Source organism: Hypomesus transpacificus, chromosome 17 (assembly GCF_021917145.1).
Source record: "Hypomesus transpacificus isolate Combined female chromosome 17, fHypTra1, whole genome shotgun sequence".
Lineage (NCBI taxonomy): Eukaryota > Metazoa > Chordata > Actinopteri > Osmeriformes > Osmeridae > Hypomesus > Hypomesus transpacificus.
In genome coordinates this window covers 7771917-7785413 of record NC_061076.1, presented here as the reverse complement: position 1 = coordinate 7785413, position 13497 = coordinate 7771917, and the positions used below count along the sequence as shown (strand labels likewise).

The following is a 13497-nucleotide window of genomic DNA, read 5'->3' as shown; positions in this document are numbered from 1 at the left end:
TCCTCCATTTCAGATCGTAACACCTCCCTCAGTATTGTCGAGCTGGTGCAGGCACAGCGCGTATACAGACAAACCAACATTATGCAGCACATTTCCTGAGCGAGCAGGCCAGGCTTTCTATTGGATAAAGAGGCAGGTAGCCTATACTCAGAGAGAAAGTGAAGTGTTTTCAATTCCAATTTGTCACTCAAATTGTCTTATTTAACGTTCCTCCACAGCTGGTCTGGTTTAGAGTATTATTTTTATGTATTTGACACAATGAGGGATACTTTGTAAATTAATTAGTTATGTCTGTTTGTTTATTTACACTAAAGACCGTAAGGCAAGCAATGCAAGGCCGTAATCATAGCACATATTGGGGGGGACACATACCCCCCAATATTCAAATCTGGTCAAAACGTCCCCCCCAATATATGGATATAAAAATATAAATGTGCGACGCTACAACAGGCAGCCACGCACGCTGTCCGAAATTATTATTAGAAAATATAATTCGTCCCCTCCAATGTTGACTCCATGGCTACGGCCTTGAAGCAATGACTGAATAAATCAGGTGCACAGTTGAGTTTGGTTAGCCAAGAGGGAATATGGGAAAACTCGTTCCAAATAACAAATTATGAATTAGGCCTTTAGTAACAGCCTAATTATGGCGATTTGGATTATATTTCATCATCACATATGATACATAGGGCCTACATACACTGTGTATATATAACATGGGACACATCATTAATACAAGTTTATGTCTTGCTTGAAATGAGGACTGTGCCCATTGAACTTAAGTCACTAATAGCTTCTTATTGGATATTAATAGAGCTGTAATTAGGTTTGCGTGCCGTGACGCGGGTACCGTACTGTGATGAATGGAAACCGCTCGCTCAGCAACCGAAGGATACGAGAAAGAGATTACGGAGCGAGACAGTGGGAGCGGGTTAGTTTATAGGCTCGGCCTACAGTAGGGCCTATGCAGTTGTATTTAAGACCACAACTTTTAAAAACAAATCTGAGAATGATCAGACAGATCACACACACGCACACACACACACACACACACACACACAATGCATCACCTAAGAAACAACTGTGACCGTCTGCAGCTGCTAGTCCTCAAATCCTTGCTGATCCCTTCCGCCGGGCCCGCGCCCTCTGTCTGTCCTGGCAGCGTGGAAGTGAATGGAGCACATTCAAAGAAGAGTAAGTTGGCGTCAGCCTCACAAGACTTGACTTAACATATCAGGTTAGGCTGATCAGGTTGTGCAGTCATAGCCGCTATACACGACCACACACGTGTAGCCATTCCTAGCGATTATGTATTTACTTGACCTCATTCAATATCATTTCATAGACATTTCATAGACATTTGTTGTGAAGCAAACTCTGAGGAAAGAAAACCCTTTTAAACTATTGAGATGCACTCCAACCCTACCAGGACCTTATCCGGAGGCTCTGGCAAAGCATGGTTGTCACAGGCTGTTCCCTACAAGCATGACAGACAAACCTCACGCCTGATTGGACCCAGAGGAAAAGAATGTGAGTGGAAACTATTTTTCCCTTTTCAGACAACTCTGTTAGTTTGGCATCTGAGGGACTGGAACTGGTGTGTGTGGGACCAGGTCCAAAGTAAACGACACAGAGGTGGATTGTTAGATGCCAACAGGAGACCTGGCACTAGGGTTTATGGTAGAATGTGCCCAAACATGTCAGTTTTGGGTGGATAGTGGGCAGATCTTTTTGACATTTGATTGAGCGTCTATCTAGACCACGAATTAAGGGAAAAGTGTCATAAACCTGTACTTGTTGGTAATGTTACTTGAGGGGCATTCATTCACAAGTGTCCCAAAAGCACCACATCATACCTTTCCAGCATACCTTTCATTCAACTTTCCTTCCTCATCCTCATCGCACATTTGTTTTTCAGTGAATTTTCACCTACTCCTTCATCCTGGCACGTTTGTCCTCTCTGCAATTCCTTTCATTTTTCTCGAACTTTGTTCAGATGCCACCCCCCCCCCCCCCCTACCACCACCTCTCACTCTTGCCCCACTCTTCTCTGTCATTCAGTCTCTCTGTTGATTCCTCGCTGTCATGGGCACTCGGTGAATAGCATTGTGTTTGTTCCATTTTGAGTGTCACTGTGATCACAGCTCATCTCACCACTTTCCAGCAACACACTGGGCCCAATGTGTATAAAGGAATCCCACAGTGCTTTATAGCAAGTGGCTTTACACATACACGGCACATGGGCACTTACACCCCTAACACACACACACACACACACAATGTAAAGAAATGGCATGCTGGCAGTTGAACGTAGATTAAAGCTGTTTTGGGTTTCAATGGGCAATCATTACTCCACGTCCAAACCAACTGTGACACCTCAAACGATCCAATCACACTCATCAATGTCAGCCGTCATCATCATCATTCATCATCAATCAATCCCCCTCGTCATGCATAGGACCAACAAGGGAGCGAATTGGAAGACTGTATGTGTTTCATAACTCCATTAGTTCTGCCCATTTTGTCTCCAATGTTTCACAACATGCTGCTTTAACAAGTCTTTTCAGACATAAGCTGTGAGTTGCCAGGTAACCGTGTGAATGGGATTTCAAAGGAGACAATCATAAACTGACTGTGAGTGACAGAAGTGCCGGTCAATGAGGTGTTAGAATTGGTGGAAGTACGCTTCTATTTGGGCTCAGCGATGGCGTTACTGTTGTAGAGTATGATGCAGAATCGTCTAGGCCGAACAAACGTCTCACTGCCAACTGAACAGCAAAGAATAAAACAGAGAAAGATTCTTAATTTGGGAAAAGATTCTTTTTTACAGAAAATAAGTGCAAATAATTGTATTTGGAAAACAAATTTATTGACAAATTACTGCACAAATACATTTTGATAAGCTACAAAAATAAGGTGCATTAATTTCTATTGGCTATTGCATTAAAAACATTCAAATGATATGTCTCTTATTAAGTATCTGAAAAATAAGGTATATTTATATGATGGCTCTAGCCTATTCCATCTTTATCTAAAGACTTTTCCGTGATTAGTTATGGTATGTGTTGAAGCTTCTTTGTGGCCCGAAGGTATTCCATAGTGGTTAGGCCATGTTGAGTGGGAGAGGGGTGTTCAGTGGTCTCTGAGGAGCTGCTGGTTACAGCACCCTGCAAATGGACGAGCTGCCAGACAACAAAAACAGGATGAAACAGGATGAACAGACCAACGAAGAAGTAATGGAGACAAATAAATAACAAAGACAAATGGACTTAAAAAACACACGCACACTAACCTGGAGTTGACCTCTCCGCCAGTGCTGGTCTGGGGCATGTGTTTGGGTGCGGCCATGCTGGGCAGGCTGAGGGGGTGCAGGATCAGCCATGGTGCCGTCACGGTGTGGAGCTGCGGCCCCCCCAAGGGCTCTCGGATCCTCACCTCCACCTCCAGGAACGCTCCCGTGGCCTTCCTTCTGCTCAGCACCTGCATGGTTAGGCTCATTACGGTGAGCATGCGTACTTCATGCTTATTTCATGGTAACTTCATGCTTATTCCTGAACCACAAATCAGTCAACTGCAACGATGAAAACACACACACACACACACAGATGGTAACACGTACACGTACATGCGTGGGCATACACAAACAGCACAGATGGCCCACAAAGATGCACATGGCCTAATACAAACACACACACACACAGAGATACACTATGTCTGATATCACCTCTATGAGCTGTCTGGTCTCGCATTGCCTTTCCAAAGAGTCCAGCTTCATAATTGCACTTCCAATGACCTTATCGGTCTTGAACAGGCCACTGCAAACAGGGAAAGAGAGAAAAGCTATTAAACAGGGGCAAACTTTTTAAAAGAACATAATCACTTTCACAAATGCTATTAAGACACAAAAGTAAAGCAACTGACACTTTTCAAATTAAAGAATTTGTTAGCATCGTGCATCAGACCGGCACAGGTACGGACCCTTTGTGTATAATCTCGAACCTGACGCCCTTAGACTGAATGACCCTCTTAAAGCCACGGTGACCTCGTTTGATGTGCAGCTTAAAATGCTCATTGAATTCTGAGAGAAAGAGAGATCAAAAGACCGTGTGTCAGAGAGATGGACGGTGTTAAAGGAGGTGAGGGATGATAGCATGGTACAGACGTACCTGGACAGGTGCTGTTTCTGACCGAGCGTGTCTGGTCCCTTTGAGCATCCTCCTACAGCCAACAAACATAAACGTATGCAGTGGTCAACATACTGGCGTGTCTAAGTGTGCGTCTGTGTGCTTGTGTGCGTGTAGAATTGTATTTGCTTACCGAACTAGGAAAGGCAAACTCGAAGCGCACACTTACGTCCATGTCAATAGGAGAAAGTTCTGTTAGGGAGAAACAATGATTGAAGAAAACGGAAGAAAACAGAGTTCAACCCACTCAGACACAAACTGAGTGATTTCAACTCACCTGGAGCGAGGTTATTATAAGTTAATCAATCATAAGGATTCAACAAAAGAATGCAAATTTGAATGGAATCTTTTATTCTTTCAGTGATGTGACCAAAACGTGATTAAGACTTTTGCTGGTGTGATTACCTCCTTTGTGCCATGTAATCCCCAAGAACTCGCCCTAGGCTACTCAGCATAGAACACACAGGCTGCATTCCCATTTAGAGATGTAACCTTGAATGTACTGGCTTAAGTTTGCCTATCATAGGCCCAGCACTATTTTATTTATTTATGCTAAAACCTGATTGATTCCATGTAAACAACAATGTGGTCATAATGGAAAGTACCTGCTGGAACAGGAAGGTTGATGCCTTTTATGACCGTCAATACCATGTCACTTCCTGTTAGAGTTGGAATGATCCTATTGAATAAAAACTGGATGAATCATGTTTTGTGGATGTATACTGTACACACAGAAGTGCGTAGGTGTTTGTGTGGTGTGTTTGTGTGTATTCATAAAGATGTCTGTGTGTGACAGAAAGTTGCCTGGTATTCATCAGTCAGGGAGGATTGGTAAGATATATGCAACTAGATTTTCAATGGCAGGATGATGAAGAGAGTGGGTCAAGGTCTCAGCTCTAGTCTCTGACTACAGCAGTCGATACATTCGAACACACACACACACACACACACACACACACACACACACACACACACACACACACACACACACACACACACACACACACACACACACACACACACACACACACACACACAACTTTGTGGCTGTGTAGTGTTTCATTATCATTTCAAATTAAACTTCTCCAGCAATCGGTCTTGAATGCGCAATGGTTCTCATCTCACCCAGTAGCTAAAATGAACTCATTAAGAGGTACGTTTCCACCACTAGAGGGCCTCAGCACTTTCCTGCCTAGCACACTAGGGTGAGATGGAGAAAGGAGGGGGCATTCTTCATCAGTGTCTGTGTGTTTTTATGGGCGCGTGTGTGTGTGTTATAGTCTAGTTCAATGGTAACCTGTAGATGGAGAAGGAGCGTTGCTGCGTGAGGTACTGTGGAACAGGCTGCCCTCTCGCCTGCGCTTGCCTCAGCACCTCCATGTGTCTGACACACTCCTCGGCCAAGGACTCAAACCTCCACACACACACACACATAAAACACTGCATTTCAACATCAGATCAGTGCACCAAGACTTATTTTTCAGACTGAAGTGTTCTCGCAGTTGAGAACACAAGAAAAAATGTCCTCTTGTTTAAAGTTTTCGGGTGTATTTTTGACCATTATGTATGCAGGCAATTCAATTGAGAACCGTATCTTTTTCTCTTTGGGGCCTGTTTAGTTACGGTGTGGTGGGTGTGAAGGGAACAAAGTAGCAGCACTGACCTGGCCGTCTCTGTGACCTTCCCCATGTGGGTAAACTGCTGACAGTAACACAGACACCTCTGGAGGAGGAGACACCTGTCACTGAAACTAGCACTGGGGTGTGACCAGCACAGCCTGTGCTTGGGCAACTTTGTTCAAGAACATTCTGTTGCAACGACTGTACAGTCGCTTACAGTAACAAGGTGCAACGGCGTGAGAAGGCGGATTCCAGAATGTTCTATTGTCTATCTATTAACATTCACTTTTTGGAGTAAGTATGGAGTAGAAATATCACGAGGGACCATGAGCTGTCATTTGGAGTCCTTGATAATGTTGGATTAGTAATATTTCACTAGAGTTATGGTGGGTGTTCAGGAGCTTGTAATCACCTTATGCTGCTGATCCAGGACCTCCAGGATCTGGCTGTACTGGTCTGAGGGCTCAGAACATACTGGGAGGGAAGGGGACAGGTCTGGGAAGTGGTCTTGCTCCAGAACTACTGGGCTGGGCACCTGTGTGTGGACAGACAGACAGACATACAGGCAAGCAGGCCGACAGACACACAAACAAGGTTACACACCACAAAGTGGTGCCTGAATATTCGTGTTGGCGCGAATCTTGAGCTGGCCCGGGGTAGGTGACAGTAGAAGGAGGGAGTCAGACCGTGATTGTGGGGGTTGGGGAGCCCTCAAAGTTGGTGTGGGTCTCGGGACTGACGCTGCTGTCGCAATCAGCCTCCTGTTCAAGGGCTTTATAGGGAGCACATGAGAGAGTTAGGAAGAGCAACATTTACATGTTGGACACACACAAAGATACGCCACGCGCACGCACGGCCACATCAACAAACGTCTCTCTTACCAGTCTCGGAGATAACGCCCTGAGGGTGAGGTTGAGTGAAAGACTTGGGGGAACACTGGCTCTTAACATCGCCCTCGTCTATGGGCGAGGGAGAGAGGGGGCGATCGGAAGGAGAGACACGAGCGCCGGAGTGAGCGAGATCAGAAGGGGAGGGAGAGAGGGACATCAGAGGAGATGATGAGGCCCTGCTGATCAGAAGGTAGCTCCCTCTTCCCCCATTAACCAGCGTTGCTCTCCTTCTCATTAGAGACTCCCTGGGGCTTGCTGTGACAGGGGGAGGCCGGAAGAGAGGGAGACCAGCTCGAGCTACCAACTTTTGGTTTCTTTCAACCGCTTACATTCAATGCCATCAAAACAGATCAAAGGTTTGCTCAACTCGTAGGATCACGCGCAGCATTATATCACACGGTGCACTGAAATGCATATAGAATAGGCTTTGAGGGAGCCTACAGCCTTCGTAAACTGTGGGTTGCGGTTATATTTAAATAGCTGTATTGATAATGCTTCACCAGGAGGGGGAGGTAAGGAGCCGATGTCCACACATTCTCCTTTGATCGAGGCTTCCACCATCGGGTCTAATTTCTGAAAAGAGGAAAGAGATTGAGAGAGAGAGGGACAAATACAGTGAGTGAGAGAGAGAGATAGAAAGAGAAAAAGAGAGGAAGAGCACAAGAAAACAAACACGTAAACCATTAAGTTGACTTATGGCCCTCATTATGGACTCTATTATTTTGCATGCTGTTGCACCTATCCATCAGGCCAGTCTGACAGAGGACTGCACACACCCACACACACCCACCCACATACACACACACACACACACACACCCACACTCCTTCTCTCGGAGACAGCAGGTGAGTTACGAGGAGCGTTTGCCCTCAGTGACCGGACAGAATTTATGTCTGTGACCCAGAACCTTGGCAGATATATCCTCATCATGGTGGTTTGGCACAGGTTGGCATGGCAGCCTGGCAGTGCCATGCCAAGAAGTCAGTTGGTTGGTAGCATGCTGGTGGCATCTTGGCTCATAGACCGAGTCTTACAGTATAACGCTTGGCACAGAAGGGCGTTTTGTGTTTCAGCCTGTTGGACAGACGGGTGTTTACGTGAATGTGTGTGTTTGTGTTTTGGATGTGCCGTGTGTGGTACCTTGGCTGTCTGATAGTAACGTTTGGCTAACTCCATGTCTCCAGTCCGTTTGGCTTGGACCGCTGCCAGTCTGAACTCCCTCTGTCTGCTCAAGACCATGTCTTTAACACCTGCACAGACAGACACACACACACACACACACACTAGTTTGTGTTATCAGTTAGGAAAAAACACAGAACTAACAATATCACTCTCACAGCTTCCATCCATTGCCTGCATGGTCCTAAAAAACCTGCATAGATCCCAGCATCCATTCATCATCTCCTCATTAAGTATGAGAGGAAAGCATCATTCCATTACTTTAACCAGGAGAGTCCTCACACTCCACAAACCACAGGCAGCCAGTCAGTGCCACAGTCTTCCAGCACAGTGGGAGAGGGCTAAGCCAGGATCAATAGCTAATTCACTCTCAGCCTGCACAGATACAGGACACCGAGACATATAAATCACTGCAAGATAAGTGTGTGTGTGTGTGTGTATGTATGTCTGTTGGGGGAGGTGGTCATACTCTGAGAGCCAATAGTTGTCTCATTATGAAAAGGAAGGAGCAGTCTACAGTATAATGGATCATAAAGAACAGTGGGGTTTTCAGAAAACAACTCCCAAGTATGGCTGGCTGAACACCGTTTGATGCCAAATCTGTCAGTTTTTTGGCACTGGTGCAAGGTGTGTATATGTGTCTGTGAAGTTTTTTATTGAAGTTTATATTTAGCCTAAAGGTGTGTGTGAGGGGTGAAATCCACTTTAACGAGGGATCCGCTACTGTTTTCTATAAACTGTGCAATAAAACAACTGAGAGTTATGATGGCAGTCTTTGATCCTTTGCCTACTTTACAGTTGATGTGTGCTACTGAACTGTACCTGAGAGACTGACTTCTGGTTGGCTGTATGTGTGGGAAGAGACTGGCTCAGTACCGAGCAGGACACTGTCATTGGATGAAGCAGCTGCAAAGGGAGGTTGGAGCCTAAGCCCTCCCTTTGTGATTGGTGCAGTGGAGTCTTGAAGGGCAGTAGGGTTGCAGCCTATGGCAACTGACGGTGGGATTTCCTCTTCTTCGATTGGCTTGCCCATCTTTACAGATGCCAACATAGACTGCAAGGTATGGGACAGACAATAAAATAATACAATAGATACAGTGAAATGTGATTGGTAAAACTAGCACATAACCATGTTTACACTGAGGTCAAACAAAGCAGCTGAATGTACTATTATTGAATAATCTACAACTCTAAAGCCTAATAATAAAGATTTATACAGTGAAGTGGCCAATCTATCTTACAGACATAATTACTTTCAATTGATTTATCGATAATTAAATTAATTCAAGGGTCTCACACATAAGAATCAATAGATACCCCGTCATATAAAGTGTGAGTGAAATGATGTTTGCTGTAGGTGTGTTATCAAACGTGGTTGATTTACAGCATAAAGTTCCTTTCGACAACATTTCAGGGGGAAGGAGCTCTTAGAGATCAAGACTGTAGCCTCCACCGTTTACTTTATATAGAGGGTCAGTGTGATATCTTGCTTCAGTCATTTCTAAGTAATTGGTGGCGGGGATGTGGGGCTGTCATTTTGCAACGTTCACAATAAATGTATTTCAGGTGAGCACACCGAATAGGAGAGTATTACAATAATACTAAGGTGTTTTGATACCTTCATGAATGAACATATCTTTTTTCCTAAAATGAACCGTGGGAGTTCATATGTTTTCAATATAGGTGGTCCAGTGAGATTCCAACCCCTAACCTAAGCACCATACTTAACCAATTTAGCTACACAGGATATAAGTGCATAGGTCATAGCTGTCTCATGCCCCGTCTTTTCCCATTTCTGCAGACTCCTACTGCTCCACCCTCTTGATGTTAGAGGTCTGAAGAGCCTTCTAATACATGTCAATTCTATAGGAGGTGGGACTCCAGACCAGGTAAGCCAATATAAGCAGAGGGAGGGATTTGATGTGCTGTCACAGGAGTTCACCTGTTTATTTAAGTCCCCCATTAACTCCTTCAGTTGTGTCTGAAACAAGTAGATTAGAAAAAAGTGTAAGTACTGGAATACATTTTTGTTAAAAAAAAAGTATGGTTTCACATAGTCATCCATTTCCCACTGATGTTCATTGATTGTTATGTTATTCAGCCCCCTATCTTGTGACTGACTAGTTTCTTCTACCTTGTCTGAACTTACCAATAGTTTCGAATCTGCCTCTTGATCTCTATTTTTATCGCCTCTCTTCCTCATCCTCCTTGTCGTTCAAAACAGCCATGTTCCCCCGGTCCATGAACTACTCTGGACCAGAAGAAAACAGAACATCTGGAGAACACAAAACTTCTGGGGAGCACAGAATTACTGGAGAACACAGAACCTCTCTCCAGAGAACACAGAAAAGTGTATTGGGAGAAAAGATTTCTGGGTCAGGTAAACTCAAAGGGTGGGATCAACAGAAGGAGAACAAATAGATGGATGAAAAGGAGGAGAGGATAAGGAGGGAGGAGGATGTGAAGGGGTTAAGGTGGAGAAGAAAAGAGCACAGGACATTGGAGGAGGAGAAGAGGGGAAGAGAGGGATGGGGAGAAAGAGACAGATGGTGGGGAGGAACAATTGAGGATGATGACTTTTTCTTTTTAATGCACCATTACACCCAGGAGTGGGTAACAGCCTACCCAAAGAAAGAACACAAAGAAATAGATACAGACAACACTGTATTCTACTTCTATGGTGCATATTTTGTCTATTATATTACAAATTACAATGATAAAGTAGCTTGTTCATTACTCAGCCTGAGTGTGGGGGTGCTTGTGTGTGTGTATTTGTTTGGCGAACAGCACCTATTGGACAAGAGCCACTCTGCTCTGCATACAGGTTCTCATCTCCATTAAAATTACGGGGAGATGGTACAACACAAAGGGAAAACTTTCATAAGATCTGCTCTGTCTCCTTAGACGAAATACACATCAAGTAAAAGGTTATTGGTACATGGTCTGCAAATAAGCTCTCCTGTACCCCACTTCTTGGCAAGTGGTCTTAAGCAATGTGCAATGATAACAGTAGTTAACCTCAGGTCAACATTTTAACTGGAAGCTTGCTCATTTATGGATAAATGTAAAACCCACTGTGTGATGCTTCCAACCGCAACGGATCGCAGAGGGTGTGTGTGTATGACTCCGTGACATACCCAATGTTCCCAATGAAGGTTAGGCCTGGAGGGCCGAGGTTTAGCAGTGTGGAATGCCACAGAAAAGATCAGCAAAACTGAAAAGCAACGCATGTGACGTGTGTCTCACATGGACCTGAAGGTGCATTATGTCCTTGAGAAGGTTTGTGTACTGTGAGGAGAGGACAGGAGCCAGGTCAAATAAGGGGGTGTTACACTGACAGGCAGGCCTAGACGTAGTATTATGCTTTGGTTGTAAATGCTCTTGACTCGAAGTGAAGATATCTGGCCATTATGATGACACTTGAGCAGAGATGTGCTGATTGTTGCAGACACTGTATTAGTCCTAGTCGTATGTTAGTCACACCAGGGGATGACTTAACATCCAGACTAATAGACTGCAGCACTGACTCAGACCCACTGCTAACACGCAAGCTAAAAGGGAAAATAGGTCACACGTGTCACATACATTAATACGAGCCTATAGGCTCTCTCTCTCTCTCTCTCTCTTGGTTTCAAATGTACTTACACTTCATTGTGTTGTTTATTTAAGATATGTAATTATGGAGTTAATACACTGGTGGGAAAGATTGTTGCAATTTTCATAACTAATTTGAAATTAAAAGTTTACTAGTGACCACTTTAACAGGCTGTTGGATAAGACTGTTTAATTAAGGCTGACTTGACTGTCTGGCTCCCTGCCAGCTCTATCTAGCTCAATCTGTCTCTCGGTAAAACAACCAATTAAGATAAGAAGACAGCCCAGAATTTAGGAGAACACACCAAATAACAAGTAGGCGAAGGAGGCACACTGGGTCTGTAGATGAGATGTCAAACCGTTATGATGTTAAAATCCAATTGAATTTCTTTATAACATTGATTATGAATTCCATACATATTTAACTAGTGAATATCGTATAATTTGGATCAAGCTTCTGCATTGGTATACAGTTCATAAATAACCTCCATCAATGTTAGGTAACTTTAGTTAGATGTGCGGTATTGTATAACTTGCTCACCTGTTAGCTTACACCTGCATGAAAATACAATTACAACCTCGCCTGGTAAACTGCGTTCAGTCGATCTGGGCGACGCCAGAAGAAAATGCCGGTCTCTTTCTACCTTTCAAATCGACGGTTTTGTAGGTCTGTTTAAAGTAAACAGGTGTGAGGATTACCAGGTTCTCCAACGAAAATTGAAATTTACTTCCTGCTACTTTCTGTTTCCAATGGTAACAGTGGTAACCAATCAAAAATTGGTCTGAAAGGAAACTCGTCCTTTGTTCGCAGGGAACATGAAAATGAACATGAACGTTTCGTCATGTTCATATTCTATGCCAATATTTACTTAAAATGTTTGTCTAATTGATACTTTGGGTAATACCCATTAATACTGGGTGATTGAAACTAAGTCAAAGTTTTTTAAACATGGAAACCATTTCCTGTGATGACAGAGAAGATACCCTGGCCTCTTGAAATGATGAAACATGGTGGCCTAATGATCTATTGAATTATTGCAGGAGTGTGTGTGTGGTGCATGAGTAGTGATTGTGTGCACGTGTATGTGTGTGTCTTATCTTGTAGGCTACAGTTTAAAATGAGATTGACGCAGTAGTCTCTCTGCCTCAGGCAGACTGTCGTGCCCCAGCATCCATATGTATCGTCTTCTCCCAGACGACCCCCACCTGACACACTGGCTGGGAGGTGAGTTACGACCAGGAGCTTCTGAGATGGCTGCTGTGGCCTGGCTCAACTGTACTGCTGCTCTGTGATGCAGGTCCCAGGTGCGTGTGCAGACTAGGGATGACCAATACACTGTTCATCATCGGAGCAGACTGGGATAATAGCCTTCCAGCTACTTTTTCCCTTTCTCCTGCTCTCTCTCTCTCTCTCTCTCTCTCTCTCTCTCTCTCTCTCTCTCTCTCTCTCTCGCTCTCTCTCTCTCTCTCTCTCTCTCTCTCTCTCTCTCTCTCTCTCTCTCTTTCTCTCTGTGTCTAAGGCTTGTCTGCTCTCTCTGGCTCTCTCTCTGGCTCAGTGTCTACACCAACTTTTACACCCACACACACACACAAAATACTGGAGTCCTCCAAACCTAGCATGCATACACACACACACACACATACACACACACACAATAACAACATGTTTATTAAGTTTTACACTGACACAATAAGGGGGGAAAAGGAGGAGAATAAGCAATAACACCAGGTCAAATTGTACTACGTGAGATCACATTGATGTATTTAAACCACCTTTTGTAATTCCACCAGCAAATGTGTCAGCTTCCTGTTCCGCAAATTTACACATTTATTAATATATTAGTATATTTACTTGCTTCCCTCAAATAGAAATATTTTGAATGCTGTTTTTTCTCTTCAAATAATTTAAATATTTGTTATTCTGTGACATTTATGTTTGTTTATTTAGCTTCGCATAGAGCGTGACGAAGATGGTGTTGATTAAAACAGTTCACTTCTCTTATTGTTGTGTGTTTCTGTATGGGAAACAGT

General features: G+C 43.9%; 1 protein-coding gene across 2 annotated transcripts; it reads right to left on the bottom strand.

Annotated features, from left to right (window-relative positions):
• Positions 1–2889: 2889 nt before the first annotated feature.
• LOC124479722 (coiled-coil and C2 domain-containing protein 1A-like) lies at positions 2890–12227 on the bottom strand. 2 transcript variants are annotated; one of them, XM_047038592.1, is made up of 18 exons: positions 12008–12227; positions 10022–10123; positions 9815–9853; positions 8695–8926; positions 7834–7943; positions 7194–7266; positions 6685–6762; positions 6490–6575; positions 6216–6338; positions 5848–5906; positions 5482–5598; positions 4790–4863; positions 4318–4376; positions 4167–4218; positions 3979–4078; positions 3725–3815; positions 3293–3480; positions 2890–3182 (listed from the first exon to the last, which is right to left on the bottom strand). In XM_047038592.1, exons 2-18 carry the CDS (start codon positions 10073–10075, stop codon positions 3158–3160), a joined length of 1560 nt encoding a protein of 519 aa, XP_046894548.1. In that variant the 5' UTR covers positions 10076–10123; positions 12008–12227; the 3' UTR covers positions 2890–3157. The 2 variants fall into 2 exon arrangements, with proteins under 2 accessions (XP_046894548.1, XP_046894549.1); XM_047038593.1 differs by having other exon boundaries at positions 10022–10118.
• Between the last annotated feature and the right edge of the window lie 1270 nt (positions 12228–13497).

Excerpts from the sequence above, each read along its gene's own strand:
- LOC124479722 (XM_047038592.1), bottom strand. The coding sequence starts at position 10,075 with ATGAGGAAGAGAGGCGATAAAAATAGAGATCAAGAGGCAGATTCGAAA. Across the intron at positions 9,854-10,021 it reads AGGCAGATTCGAAACTATTG|ACACAACTGAAGGAGTTAAT; the intron begins GTAAGTTCAGAC and ends TACTTGTTTCAG. Across the intron at positions 4,079-4,166 it reads CAGAAACAGCACCTGTCCAG|AATTCAATGAGCATTTTAAG; the intron begins GTACGTCTGTAC and ends TCTTTCTCTCAG.